Source organism: Salmo salar, chromosome ssa05, assembly GCF_905237065.1.
Source record: "Salmo salar chromosome ssa05, Ssal_v3.1, whole genome shotgun sequence".
NCBI lineage: Eukaryota > Metazoa > Chordata > Actinopteri > Salmoniformes > Salmonidae > Salmo > Salmo salar.
The window spans coordinates 4416367-4432559 of NC_059446.1; the positions used below are offsets into that span (position 1 = coordinate 4416367).

Sequence of the window (16193 nt, forward strand, 5' to 3'; positions counted from 1 at the left end):
AAGTCCATCCTTTATGTTCCATTAGCTTGCTGATGTTAGTGCGTCCGAAGGGCGTATCCAACTAATCTGCCTTGCGCGCCACAGTGGTTTCGAAATAATACTTTTTTTTCACATTTAGGTTCGTTCAAACATGTCAAACGTTGTATAACATAAATCTTCAGAGCCTGTTTCAACAAGAGAGCCAATAAGATTCGAGGGGGGACGATTTCAATGTGTTTCAAAACGTTTCCAAAGGTGGGGGTAGACAGGGCCGCCGGCATCATAATGGTGATGGCCCTCCCGCTGTGATCAATTTCCAACGCGTCTCATTCACTGAGTTTCGACAGTAGAAGGCTCAAAACACTTTGTAAAGACTGGCGACATCTTGTGGAAGCAATAGGAAGTGCTCAATAAACGATATCTCACGGTGTGAATTATAGGCGACGACGTGAAGTTGAGTCCACAATTCAGAATTCCACTTCCTGGTTCAATCGGTCTCGGGGTTTTGACTGCCATATGAGTTCTGTTATACTCACAGACACCATTCAAACAGTTTTAGAAACGTTAGGGTGTTTTCTATCCACAGGTATTAATTATATGCATATCCTAGCTTCTGAGTCTGATTAGTAGGCCGTTGAAAATGGGCACGAATTTTTTCCAAAATGCGCTGTGGCGCCCCCTATCCTAGGGTAACGTCAAGAGGAGCCTTCCCAGAAGAGTGGAGGCTGTTATAGCAGCAAAGTGGGGGGACCGACTCCATATTAATGCCCCTGATTTTAGAATGAGGTGTTCGATGAGCAGGTGTTCACTTTTGGTAAAGTAGTGTATTTGCCACATCCCTGGAGCAGTTTAGCAGCTAACTGCCTTGTCTCAAGGTCACAACGGAAAGACATGTTCTATGACTGACTGACTTATGCAGCTTTATCATGTTTCTCATGATTTTTTTGTTGTTGTGTTTAGATGGGGGTTTTTTTGTGTGTTTTTATGTTTTACATGTTTTACACTTATAGAAGAGGTATTCTGACCTCAATGGATATATATATATATAAAACATATATACATATATACATGGAACAGCTATATATATAAATCTTAAATAAAACAGTTTATTTCATGTTGTAATGATTTTCATGTTTTCCCACCTTTTTCAGACCTGAGGAAGAACTTTGAGGAGGAGCCAATGGGGAAGGAAGTAGCGTTGAACCAGGAAGTGTTGTTACGCTGTCATCCTCCAGAGGGCATACCACCAGCTGAGGTGAGGTTAGAGATAGGAGACATGGACTGTGGTCCGATTCTTTACCTTTATACCCGAAATGTAAACTTGCTCACTCCCCCTCATGGATTTCGAAGCACTTCAAACATAAAGTTACACAGAGAAATCTTCAACCATAAAGTTACACAGAGAAATTTATAACCAGACCTTAGATCAGTGTCTATGGGCCGGCTTCATCCTCCTCTTCAAGGCGTGATAGAGAGGCCCCTGCCTTCCAATAATCTTCATCCTCCTCTTCAAGGCGTGATAGAGAGGCCCCTGCCTTCCAATAAGCTTCACCCTCCTCTTCAAGGCGTGATAGAGAGGCCCCTGCCTTCCAATAATCTTCATCCTCCTCTTCAAGGCGTGATAGAGAGGCCCCTGCCTTCCAATAAGCTTCATCCTCCTCTTCAAGGCGTGATAGAGAGGCCCCTGCCTTCCAATAAGCTTCATCCTCCTCTTCAAGGCGTGATAGAGAGGCCCCTGCCTTCCAATAAGCTTAATCCTCCTCTTCAAGGCGTGATAGAGAGGCCCCTGCCTTCCAATAAGCTTCATCCTCCTCTTCAAGGCGTGATAGAGAGGCCCCTGCCTTCCAATAAGCTTCACCCTCCTCTTCAAGGCGTGATAGAGAGGCCCCTGCCTTCCAATAAGCTTCATCCTCCTCTTCAAGGCGTGATAGAGAGGCCCCTGCCTTCCAATAAGCTTCATCCTCCTCTTCAAGGCGTGATAGAGAGGCCCCTGTCTTCCAATAAGCTTCATCCTCCTCTTCAAGGCGTGATAGAGAGGCCCCTGCCTTCCAATAAGCTTCACCCTCCTCTTCAAGGCGTGATAGAGAGGCCCCTGCCTTGCAACAATTATATCTATAATTATTATCTCTTATTGATTTCTGATCACTTTTTCATCAGAGGGAGGGATGCAGTTCATGACAGTGTAGAGTCCCATCTCTCAGGGCTGACTCTCAGGGCTGGCACTCGGGGCTGGCACTCGGGGCTGTCTCTCGGGGCTGGCTCTCGGGGCTGTCTCTCAGCTACCTCTCTTGCTCTCTCTTTTCATCTCAGACTTTCTGTCCCTCTTCCTTCTCTCTTTTTCTCTTTCTCTCTCTGCGTCTCCATGTCTCTTCCCTCCTCTCTTCTTCTCTTCCTTCCTCTGTCTCTGTCTCTGTCTCTCTCAGCCACATAAGGCACATCTGCTGCTGCCAGCTCCCCCTACAGCGTGATGCTAACGCTAACTGGTTCAATCCCAACTCCCCCACCCCCCTCTCCTTCTATCTCTATCACCCCCATATCTCCTCTACCTCCCTCCCTGCATCACTCTTCACCACATAAACTATACTATATCCTACCTGCTCTCTTCTCAGCCATCATGTTGAGTTTGTCCACAACTGGTTCACTCCCAACTACTCAGATAGCACAAGGACTAACTACATGGAACAGCTAGCTAGCTACTCTGACAGGACAGGGACTAACTACATGGAACAGCTAGCTAGCTACTCTGACAGGGCAGGGACTAACTACATGGAACAGCTAGTTACTCTGACAGGACAGGGACTAACTACATGGAACAGCTAGCTAGGTACTCTGACAGGGCAGGGACTAACTACATGGAACAGCTAGCTACTCTGACAGGACAGGGACTAACTACATGGAACAGCTAGCTACTCTGACAGGACAGGGACTAACTACATGGAACAGCTCGCTATCTACTCTGACAGGACAGGGACTAACTATATGGAACAGCTAGCTACTCTGGCAGGACAGGGACTACATGGAACAGCTAGCCACTCTGACAGGACAGGGACTAACTACATGGAACAGCTAGCTACTCTGACAGGACAGGGACTAATTACATGGAACAGCTAGCTAGCTACTCTGAAACATTATCGGAATACATTGTACCAGCAGAAGAAGCTACGATAGCTGATCACACAGCACAGACCAATAGCAGAATAGCTAGCTGTGGACAGCGTAGGGACCAGTAGCAGAATAGCTAGCTGTAGACAGCGTAGGGACCAGTAGCAGAATAGCTAGCTGTGGACAAAGTAGGGACCAGTAGCAGAATAGCTAGCTGTGGACAGCGTAGGGACCAGTAGCAGAATAGCTAGCTGTGGACAGCGTAGGGACCAGTAGCAGAATAGCTAGCTGTGGACAGCGTAGGGACCAGTAGCAGAATAGCTAGCCGTGGACAGCGTAGGGACCAGTAGCAGAATAGCTAGCTGTGGACAGCGTAGGGACCAGTAGCAGAATAGCTAGCCGTGGACAGCGTAGGGACCAGTAGCAGAATATCTAGCTGTGGACAGCGTAGGGACCAGTAGCAGAATAGCTAGCTGTAGACAGCGTAGGGATCAGTAGCAGAATAGCTAGCTGTAGACAGCGTAGGGATCAGTAGCAGAATAGCTAGCTGTGGACAGCGTAGGGACCAGTAGCAGAATAGCTAGCTACGGAGTCTGTGGGACAGCGTAAGGACCACTGTTTGTGGGACAGTGTAGGGACCAGTAGCAGAATGGACAGAGTGTTGTTGGATAGCACAGGGACAGTCAGAGGCTGTCTCCTAAATGGCACTCTATTCCCTGCATAGTGCTACGATAGGCCCTGGTTTAACTGGGGCACTACAGTGCATTCGGGAAGTATTCAGACCCCTTGACTTTTTCCACAATCTTGTTTCTCATGGCCTGAGAGTCCTTTAGGGCGCTTTTTGGCAAACTCCAAGCGGGCTGTCATGTGCCTTTTACTGAGGAGTGGCTTCCGTCTGGCCACTCTACCGTAAAGGCCTGATTGGTGGAGTGCTGCAGAGATGGTTGTCCTTCTGGATGGTTCTCCCTTCTCCAGAGAGGAACTCTGGAGCTCTGTCGGAGTGACCATTGGGTTCTTGGACACCTCCCTGACAAAGGTCCTTCTCCCCCGATTGCTCAGTTTGGCCGGGCGTCCAGCTCTAGGAAGAGTCTTGGTGGTTCCAAACTTCTTCCATTTAAGAATGATGGAGGCCACTGTGTTCTTGGGGACCTTCAATGCTGCAGAAATGTTTCAGTACCCTTCCTCAAATCTGTGCCTCAACACAATCCTGTCTCTGAGCTCTACGGACAATTCCTTCGACCTCATGGCTTGGTTTTTACTCTGACATGCACTGTGGGACCTTATATAGACAGGTGTGTGCCTTTCCAAATCATGTCCAATCAATTGAATTTTACCACAGGTGGACTCCAATCAAGTTGTAGAAACATTTCAAGGATGATCAATGGAAACAGGATGCACCTGAGCTCAATTTCGAGTCTCATAGCAAAGTGTCTGAATACTTATCCAAATAAGATATTTCTGTTTATATTTTTAGACATTTGCTAAAATATATATATATATTTTTTTTGCTTTGTCATTATTGGGCATTGTGTGTAGATTGCTGAGGATTTTAAAAATATATATTTTTTAGAATAACGTAACAAAATGTGGAAAAAGTCAGAGGGGTCTGAATGCTGTCCGAATGCGCCGTATATATGGAATAGGGTGTCAGCATGGAGCAACAGAAGGAAGCAACAGCAGGATAGGGCATTATGGTTGTTAGAGCCAATTCAATAGAGTTCACAACAACAACATGAGACGAGCTAGCTAGCTAGCTAGCTAGCCAGAGGACAGAATCTAACAGCAATGTTATCCTGCCTCTGCCAGGATAAGGGCAGTTGAGAGCATGTGTGGGGAAAGCTAGCCCTGGTCCAACAGCAGTGACAGAACATTGGTGAAAAACAATCCATCCAGGTTCAGATAACATCCCAATAGCAATAGGACCAGAGCTACTGGAAAGTAGTCTGAGGGACACAGCGCATGGACAGTGTGTAGCAGAGAAACAACCTAGAAAATATAGTTTGTCAAGTCACAGGGACTGCAGAGGAACAGGAGAGATGCTAGCTACTCTACAAACAGAATAGAAACAGCAGCAGTTCTACTAGCTACTTGGAGAAGGGATCCCTCAGAGAAACCCAAACTGTACTAAATACCCTCACAGGGATTAGACTGGACATAACCTTCCCAAACAGAGACATAGTTACTCTCACAGGGTTTAGACTGGACATAACCTTCCCAAACAGAGACATAGCTACTCTCACAGGGATTAGACTGGACATAACCTTCCCAAACAGAGACATAGCTACTCTCACAGGGATTAGACTGGACATAACCTTCCCAAACAGAGACATAGTTACTCTCACAGGGTTTAGACTGGACATAACCTTCCCAAACAGAGACATAGCTACTCTCACAGGGATTAGACTGGACATAACCTTCCCAAACAGAGACATAGCTACTCTCACAGGGATTAGACTGGACATAACCTTCCCAAACAGAGACATAGCTACTCTCACAGGGATTAGACTGAACATAACCTTCCCAAACAGAGACATAGTTACTCTCACAGGGTTTAGACTGGACATAACCTTCCCAAACAGAGACATAGCTACTCTCACAGGGATTAGACTGGACATAACCTTCCCAAACAGAGACATAGCTACTCTCACAGGGATTAGACTGGACATAACCTTCCCAAACAGAGACATAGCTACATCTATCTAGAAGCCAGAATGTTTATCTACCTCTGAAATGATTTACTGAATATCTTCCCCCTGTCTGTGTCTGTAATAATGTTATCTCACCAGCGGACCCATAGTCCTCGGGGCCGGGATTGGGACAGGGCCGTCCCTCTGTCTGTCCCTGGTTGTGAACATGAAAATGCAGCTTGTTTGAAGCTTCCAGGTCTGTTATTTTTCAGGTGGAGTGGCAGAGGAACGAGCATGTGATCGACCCGGTAAGCGACCCCAATTTCTTGGTGACTGCGGACCGTAATCTGATCATCAAACAGGCCAGGCTGGCGGACACAGCCAACTACACCTGCGTGGCCAAGAACATTGTGGCTCGACGCAAGAGCTCCCCCGCCGCTGTTCTGGTCTACGGTATGTTCACACAGACACACACACACACACACACACACACACACACACACACACACACACACACACACACACACACAGACAGACAGACACACACAGACAAACCAGTGCAGACCGGGGTCAAAGCTTTGTCCACGTAGGATTTGGAATTTAAAACCATTCCAACGTAACAAGAGTTGTGATTGAGTGGCAGGCCCATCTGAGTTTCTCAATCACACACACACACACACACACACACACACACACACACACACACACACACACACACACACACACACACACACACACACACACACACACACACACACACACACACACACACACATACACACACACACACACAACCCCGTTTAGTTAGCATGTTGCCACAACTCAAAACCCTCACGAACTGCCTCAGTCTTTGAACGATGAGGATTCCCCCGCCTGCATGTTAAATTGTCCCAGTAGTTTCCACTGCCAGCTGATGCAGAAACAGATACAGAAACCACCTTCAAATCTTTCAGTATCTTTCTCAATCCAACGCTTCCTTGCATTGTTTTGTTAGACACTGTTCACGGCCAGTTGATATAGTAACAACTAGTCTATACAGACACAGACAGCTGATATAGTAACATCTAGTCTACATTTACATTTACATCATTTAGCAGACGCTCTTATCCAGAGCGACTTACAAACAGTCTATACAGACACAGACAGCTGATATAGTAACAACTAATCTATACAGACACAGACAGCTGATATAGTAACAACTAGTCTATACAGACACAGACAGCTGATATAGTAACATCTAGTCTACATTTACATTTACATCATTTAGCAGACGCTCTTATCCAGAGCGACTTACAAACAGTCTATACAGACACAGACAGCTGATATAGTAACAACTAATCTATACAGACACAGACAGCTGATATAGTAACAACTAGTCTATACAGACACAGACAGCTGATATAGTAACATCTAGTCTTTACTGCTGACACTGTAACAGAAACACCCTGGTATCTTCCAGGATCTATCCCAACCTTCTGACTCCCACGTGTTTCCCAGGAGGCAGAGATGTTGAAGGGAAATTGAATTAACAGCAAACTGTTAATAATGACTTGGTGTTGACCTTTATTTAACATTCCGACACACACCCTCTTTACACACCGCTGTGGGCTCCCATGGTACAGCCAGTGCTAACACTGACCTGGCATCCATTACATCTCACACTGTAGCCTCACGCTAATGCTGTAGCCTCTACATGCTAACAGCAGAGCCAACATGGTGGCACATTCGCGTGGGAGTGAATCATTAAAGTGGTAACTGTGTGTGTGTGTAGGAGCCGTGAGGGAGATGTTACAGTGTCTAGTGTGTTTACACTGAGGTAGTCTGGGAGACAGATAATCCAGTACAAATGGCACCCTATTCCCCATTTAGTGCACTATTTGGACCAGAGTTCTATGTGCCCTAGTCCTTAGTGCACTATTTGGACCAGAGATATATGGTCCCTAGTCCTAAGTGCACTATTTGGACCAGAGTTCTATGGGCCCTAGTAATTAGTGCACTATTTGGACCAGAGTTCTATGGGCCCTAGTCCTTAGTGCACTATTTGGACCAGAGTTCTATGGGCCCTAGTCCTAAGTGCACTATTTGGACAAGAGTTCTATGGGCCCTAGTTCTTAGTGCACTATTTGGACCAGAGTTCTATGGGCCTTAGTCCTTAGTGCACTATTTGGACCAGAGTTCTATGGGCCCTAGTCCTAAGTGCACTATTTGGACCAGAGTTCTATGGGCCCTAGTTCTTAGTGCACTATAAAGGGAATAGTGTGCTATTTTGGAAGTATTCTGAGACAAAAACAAAATGATTATGATTGTAAGTATCCGTGGCTGAAAATACATGTATTTCCCGACACCAGAATGGATTCAAAAATCTATTTTATTTTTGATGAATGCAGCAAGTATGATGTGGAGAGATTCACAATGAGAAGTTAAAAATTAGCCTAGTTTAATTCAGACAATAAATAGTTTAAAATTAGCCTAGTTTAATTCAGACCAGGTATAGTTTAAAATTAGCCTAGTTTAATTCAGACCAGGTATAGTTTAAAATTAGCCTAGTTTAATTCACATCAGGTATAGTTTAAAATTAGCCTAGTTTAATTCACATCAGGTATAGTTTAAAATTAGCCTAGTTTAATTCACATCAGGTATAGTTTAAAATTAGCCTAGTTTAATTCAGACAATTAATAGTTTGGAATGAAACTAGTTTAATTCCGACCATGGAGGGTTTGAAATTAGCTTAGTTTAATTCAGAAAATTAATAGTTTAAAATTAGCCTAGTTTTATTCCAACTCTGAATAGTATGTAAGGAGCCTAGTTTAATTCCAACTCTGAATAGTATGTAAGGAGCCTAGTTTAATTCCAACTCTGAATAGTATGTAAGGAGCCTAGTTTAATTCCAACTCTGAATAGTATGTAAGGAGCCTAGTTTAATTCCGACCATGTTGTGTCAGTAATTCAATTCCATTGTTTTCCTCTCTGTTTTCCTCTCAGATTCCAGCGTTTGAAAAAAAGAAGGCGAAAGGGGAAAAACAATTACCCCTAAAATGATTCTTGATTAGTTATTTTGTTGAGAGATGATTGAACGGATTGGCCTGTGGATTTCCCTTATTTACCTGATTCATAATGTAAGAATTAAATTGAATAGAGCGCCGAGTCCCATTTGCAACCTATTGTTTGCTTTTTATAACGTCAATCAATGACGCCTCGCACTTTAGGCCCCGAGACCCAGAGAAATTGTACATAAATTGCAGGTCGCTCGTATATGCAATTTGATTTTGCTCAAACCGTACTAGGCTTGTGAAAAAAAAGGCTACAAACGTTCTTCGATTGTTCCCGTTAATCACCGTCATTACCACAACCCCTAATGTAATCTGCACGACTTCACATTCAAATATGTCCATTTACTTACCTTGACTTCTCAGAGGCCAGGGCTTAGACTGAACTCTAGGTATAGTGGGTCATAATAGTCTGGTATCCTCCCAAATGACACCCTATGCCCTATATCGTGCACTACTTTACAGAATATGGAATATGGTGCCATTTGGCAGGCAGTCTCTGTATTTGCATTGGTGGGGTGATGGGGAGTAGGGAAGGAGATAGGGGAGGGATGGTGGTACGGACGGAGGGTAGAAGGGAAGCCGGGTTGGATACATGGTAATGAGAGGGCAGGCAGTCTGCTGTGGTGGAGCCACTCTGTGCTCAGAGGTAATCAGGGGCAAAGTGTTTTTACCTTACCATGGTGGGCAATCAATCACAGAGAGAGGGAAAGGAAATGATTCAGCCATGGAGGTCCAGGAGGGAGCAGAAGGGGAAGAGCAGCGAGTGTGTGTGTGTGAGAGAGAGAGAGAGAGAGAGAGAGAGAGAGAGAGAGAGAGAGAGAGAGAGAGAGAGAGCAGAGAGGCAGAGAGAGAGAGATAGAGAGAGAAAGAGCAGAGAGGCAGAGAGAGAGAGAGAGAGAGAGCAGAGAGAGCAGAGAGGCAGAGAGAGAGAGAGAGAGAGAGCAGAGAGAGCAGAGAGGCAGGCCAATTTAGAGGGAAATGATGGTGGAAGTAGGCTATGTAGATAGATGGACCAGACATACTGGTCTAAGGGCGTGTTGATATAAGGATCATATGTACTGGTCCAGCTTCCAAGTCAACAAATCAGTTATAGGGAATAGGGTGCCATTTATAGTGCACTACATACAGAAAATAGGGAATAGGGTGCTATTTATAGTGCACTACATACAGTATGTAGGGAATAGGGTGCCATTTATAGTGCACTACATACAGTAGGGAGGGAATAGGGTGCTATTTATAGTGCACTACATACAGTATGTAGGGAATAGGGTGCCATTTATAGTGCACTACATACAGAAAATAGGGAATAGGGTGCTATTTATAGTGCACTACATACAGTATGTAGGGAATAGGGTGCCATTTATAGTGCACTACATACAGTATGTAGGGAATAGGGTGCCATTTATAGTGCATTACATACAGAAAATAGGGAATGGGGTGCTATTTATAGTGCACTACATACAGTATGTAGGGAATAGGGTGCCATTTATAGTGCACTACATACAGAAAATAGGGAATAGGGTGCTATTTATAGTGCACTACATACAGTATGTAGGGAATAGGGTGCCATTTATAGTGCACTACATACAGTATGTAGGGAATAGGGTGCCATTTATAGTGCACTACATACAGAAAATAGGGAATAGGGTGCCATTTATAGTGCACTACATACAGTATGTAGGGAATAGGGTGCCATTTATAGTGCACTACATACAGAAAATAGGGAATAGGGTGCTATTTATAGTGCACTACATACAGAAAATAGGGAATAGGGTGTCATTTATAGTGCACTACAGTATGTAGGGAATAGGGTGTCATTTATAGTGCACTACAGTATGTAGGGAATAGGGTGCCATTTATAGTGCACTACATTATGTAGGGAATAGGGTGCCATTTATAGTGCACTACATTATGTAGGGAATAGGGTGTCATTTATAGTGCACTACATTATGTAGGGAATAGGGTGCCATTTATAGTGCACTACATTATGTAGGGAATAGGGTGCTATTTATAGTGCACTACATTATATAGGGAATAGGGTGCTATTTATAGTGCACTACATTATATAGGGAATAGGGTGCTATTTATAGTGCACTACAGTATGTAGGGAATAGGGTGCTATTTATAGTGCACTACAGTATGTAGGGAATAGGGTGTCATTTATAGTGCACTACAGTATGTAGGGAATAGGGTGCTATTTATAGTGCACTATAGTATGTAGATAATAGGGTGTCATTGGGTAGTTGAACCAGGAAAGTAAATATAGAGAGTTGATTAGAATTCAGACGACTTGATTCCGTCCAATCATCTTCCATGATCCAATTATACCCATTATGTGCCCGTCGTGAACTCTCACGGAGCGCACACAGGAGCAGAGCACACACAGAGACATGCACGAACGCACTCACACAGTGTCGTCACAGAACAACAACGACCTCTCCCTCAATGTCGGCAAGACAAAGGAGCTGATCGTGGACTACAGGAAACGGATGGTCGAGCACGCCCCCATTCATATCGACGGGGCTGTGGGATCGATCGTTTCGTGAAGAGGGCACGACAACGCCTCTTCCCCTTCAGGAGGCTGAAAAGATTTGGCATGGGCCCTCAGATCCTCAAAGTTATACAGCTGCACCATCGAGAGCATATTGACTGGCTGCATCACCGATTGGTATGGCAACTGTTTGGGAAGACGCTACAGAGGGTAGTGCTTAAAGCCCAGTACATCGCTGGGACTGTGCTTCCTGCCATCCAAGACCTGTAAACCAGGCGGTGTCAGAGGAAGGCCTTAAAAATGTGTCAAAAGATTCCAGCCACGCAAGTCATAGACTGTTCTCTCTGCAACAGCACGGCAGGCGGTACTGATGCCCCAACAGGACCCTAAACAGCTTCCATACCCTAGATACAATACTGCTAAATACTTAGTTAAATAGTTACCCGGACTATCTGCATTGACCATTTTCTCTAGTACTGAGATGCAGTGCCTTAGACCGCTGCGCCACTCGGGAACCCTCAGAAAGTTATACAGCTACAGGACCCTAAACAGCTTCCATACCCTAGATACAATACTGCTAAATACTTAGTTAAATAGTTACCCGGACTATCTGCATTGACCATTTTTGCACTCAGTTTTTTTTTGACTCATTACAAACGCTGCTGTTACTGTTTATAATCTGTCACTTTATTCCTACCTACAGTATATGTACATTTTACATTGTAGTCATTTAGCAGACATTCTTATCCAGAGCGACTTACAGTAGTGAATGCATACATTTCATACATTTCATAAATTTTTTCTTTTTTTTCTCTTTTTTTTGTACTGGTCCACCGTGGGAATCAAACCCACAACCCTGGCGTTGCACACACCATGCTGGCGTTGCAAACACCATGCTCTACCAACTGAGCCACAGGGAAGACATACCTACCTCAATTATCTCATACCCCTGCACAATGGTACCCTGTGTATATAGCCTAGTTATCATTACTCAGTACTGGTACCCTGTGTATATAGCCTGGTAATCATTACTCATTGTGTATTTATTATTACTTGTTTTACTTTTCTATTATTTCTCTATTTTCTTTCTGTCTACATTGTAAATAAGCATTTCACTGTTAGTCTACACCTGTTGTTTAGAAAGCATGTGATAAATAACATTTCATTAGATTTTTATTTGGTCTGATTTGACACAGAGGCACACACACACACACACACACACACACACACACACACACACACACACACACACACACACACACACACACACACACACACACACACACACACACACACACACACACACACACACACACACACACACACAAAGGCATTGTGAGGGATAATTCACTAGTTAGAGTCGTTGCAGTAGTCAGTTCCAGGCAGAGCGGAATGAAAACGACCGTGTGTGGCGTGTCTTTCAAACTGTGAAAAGTGATGTTAAATTACATGGTGATGTAGCCTACAGTTAAAACACTTCACATCCATCACATCCATCACCTATATGTTATCACTGCCTGTTATGCCAAAGAGACTAAAATACCTTCACATGAGTTGACGCTGGAGAGATGAAGCAGGTACGAGGAGTCAAACATTTAATAAAGAACGGACATGGAACAGGACAGGAACAGCGTCAGCAAATTAATAATACAGACAACAACAACAAAAAAACAATCAATGCATCATCAGCAGGGAAACTGACAGATATAGGGGAGGTAATAAACAGATAAGTGAGTCCAGGTGAGTCCAATATCGCTGAAGCGCGTGACGAGGGAAGGCAGGTGTGTGCGTAATTGATAGCAGGAGTGCGTGATGCAGGGCAGCCTGGCGCCAGGGGGAGGGAAGAGGAGCGGACGTGACAAATACTTTTGATCACCACACTACTCTCACTGCTCAGTCCTTTCAAGCGGATTGGCATTTTCAAGCAGTTGTGTCATTTAGAATCAGATCAAAACTTTTTTTTTTGTAAGAAGTTTAGGTTAGTAAGAAGTTTTGAGTTCAAAAAGTTCAGTTCAGTTTTTTTCCTGTTGATCTTACACGTAAAACGTTGGATCATTCTTTCTGTGTCTTTTGTCCAGCTTGTAGAGGACAATGAAATTAGCTTGAAATATGAACACGTTTCACCTCTGTTTTTTTGGATCAATTGCTTTACGACATGGTTGTTAGTGGAGAGCATTTGTGTTCAGATAGACAGGCATCCTCGTTGACGTCTTCGGTTCAAGACTAACGGTCCCTTAAAATGTAAATAGTAGCTTGACAATAACACAGCTGTCTTTAAACATGATTAAGATTCAAAGTTGATTTAATCAGTCAAGTGTCTACTTTGGGAGAGAGGTTGGGGGCACAAAACCGGACAGGAAGATCAACCCCTCCTAGGGACGGCATGGAAGACATTTTTTTTGCTCTTCGTCTTGTAGAATCTGATGCACATTTTCCCACAATGCATTGGAAGAGGTGGGCTGCGAGTGACAGGCCGTAGTTCTCTTCAAGTAGACCAAAAAAAACAAAAATCTGAACGAGGCTACTTTAAATCGGGAAGATACCGAATAGCGACGCTTCTGCAGTGGTGTTCAAGTGTAAGTAGTTTTGGTTCTCCTTAAAATGATCATTAGTATTAAATCATTGTAGGCTACATCTTTGAAAAAACTATTCTTTTATTTATTGTTTTATATATTTTTTTTTTGCAAAGTGGAGTTCTGTTTTCTCATTGAAAAGTGTTTCTTGATCTCGTGGCCTTCATCCGAGCTTTTAAACGAAATACTAAAACCCATCTTTGGATTTTATTTTTGGAATGTGTAGGCACCGGGGAACTTGGGATGTGGCTGCTTTATTGACGTCATGCTAACCCAGGCCTTTTGAACATATGGATTGGTTTAGTTTTATAGGCCAGGCTACCTATTGAATTATTTAAGTTATGGATCAAGCCTTAGCAGTCATTCTGATCTCGTTCCCAATGATCGTTGGTTTAGTTTATTATGTTGCTGTTTAGCGGTTCTGAATAGGCGATGCACTCGACTGAGCACATTTTTCTGTGGATAGCCATTTTGATTTTAACATTTGAAAAGTTTTAGTGTGTGTACTAGGCTATAAAGTATGTTGAAATTTAACCAAATTATCTGTTTCTGTCTTCCGTCCTTTTTAAATAGGATAGATGAACTATATGGGCTACAGTATAGGTCCAATGTGATAGTCTGTCTATAACCAGCCTGAGTAGGTCTATAACCAGCCTGAGGAGGTCTATAACCAGCCTGAGGAGGACTATAACCAGCCTGAGGAGGTCTATAACCAGCCTGAGGAGGTCTATAACCAGCCTGAGTAGGTCTATAACCAGCCTGAGGAGGTCTATAACTCCATTAGGTTGAATGTGACAGTCTGTCTATAACCAGCCTGAGGAGGTCTATAACCAGCCTGAGGAGGTCTATAACCAGCCTGAGTAGGTCTATAACCAGCCTGAGTAGGTCTATAACCAGCCTGAGTAGGTCTATAACTCCATTGGGTTGAATATGACAGTCTGTCTATAACCAGCCTGAGTAGGTCTATAACCAGCCTGAGTAGGTCTATAACTCCATTGGGTTGAATATGACAGTCTGTCTATAACCAGCCTGAGGAGGTCTATAAACCAGCCTGAGGAGGTCTATAACCAGCCTGAGGAGGTCTATAACCAGCCTGAGGAGGTCTATAACCAGCCTGAGGAGGCCTATAACCAGCCTGAGGAGGTCTATAACCAGCCTGAGGAGGTCTATAACCAGCCTGAGGAGGTCTATAACCAGCCTGAGGAGGTCTATAACTCCATTAGGTCCAATGTGATAGTCTGTCTATAACCAGCCTGAGTAGGCCTATAACCAGCCTGAGGAGGTCTATAACCAGCCTGAGTGGGTCTATAACCATCCTGAGTAGGTCTATAACCAGCCTGAGCAGGTCTATAACCAGCCTGAGCAGGTCTATAACCAGCCTGAGCAGGTCTATAACTAGCCTGAGTAGGTCTATAACTCCATTAGGTTGAATGTGACAGTCTGTCTATAACCAGCCTGAGGAGGTCTATAACCAGCCTGAGTAGGTCTATAACCAGCCTGAGCAGGTCTATAACCAGCCTGAGCAGGTCTATAACCAGCCTGAGCAGGTCTATAACTAGCCTGAGTAGGTCTATAACTCCATTAGGTTGAATGTGACAGTCTGTCTATAACCAGCCTGAGGAGGTCTATAACCAGCCTGAGTAGGTCTATAACCAGCCTGAGTAGGTCTATAACCAGCCTGAGCAGGTCTATAACCAGCCTGAGCAGGTCTATAACCAGCCTGAGTAGGTCTATAACCAGCCTGAGTAGGTCTAAAACTCCATTAGGTTGAATGTGACAGTCTGTCTATAACCAGCCTGAGTAGGTCTATAACCAGCCTGAGTAGGTCTATAACCAGCCTGAGTAGGCCTATAACTCCATTAGGTCCAATGTGATAGACTGTCTATAACCAGCCTGAGTAGGTCTATAACCAGCCTGAGGAGGTCTATAACCAGCCTGAGGAGGTCTATAACCAGCCTGAGGAGGTCTATAACCAGCCTGAGGAGGTCTATAACCAACCTGAGTAGGTATATAACCAGCCTGAGTAGGTCTATAACCAGCCTGAGCAGGTCTATAACCAGCCTGAGGAGGTCTATAACCAGCCTGAGGAGGTCTATAACCAACCTGAGTAGGTATATAACCAGCCTGAGCAGGTCTATAACCAGCCTGAGTAGGTCTATAACCAGCCTGAGGAGCTGAGTAGGTCTATAACTCTATTCCTGTTCTAGTCAGAGTTTAGAGAAATGAATCATATTGGAAATGAGCTATAATAAGGCTAGTTAATGTGATGTATGTCTGTTGAATTTGGACAAATCCACCCGCACTCGGCCTGCCCCACCTACTCAGCCAGTCAGTAGCCGCTAACGCGTTGCGGCCGCGGCGTACTGCATAC

General features: G+C 44.2%; 1 protein-coding gene across 1 annotated transcript in view; it reads left to right on the plus strand.

The window, feature by feature from the left end:
* Window positions 1–16193, plus strand: part of unc5a (unc-5 netrin receptor A) — a 513204-nt gene that overhangs the window by 357025 nt on the left and 139986 nt on the right. The window contains exons 4-5 of the mRNA XM_045717818.1: window positions 1131–1234; window positions 5981–6161. Coding sequence (XP_045573774.1) covers window positions 1131–1234; window positions 5981–6161 — 285 coding nt within the window. The remainder of the gene's footprint in view (window positions 1–1130; window positions 1235–5980; window positions 6162–16193) is intronic.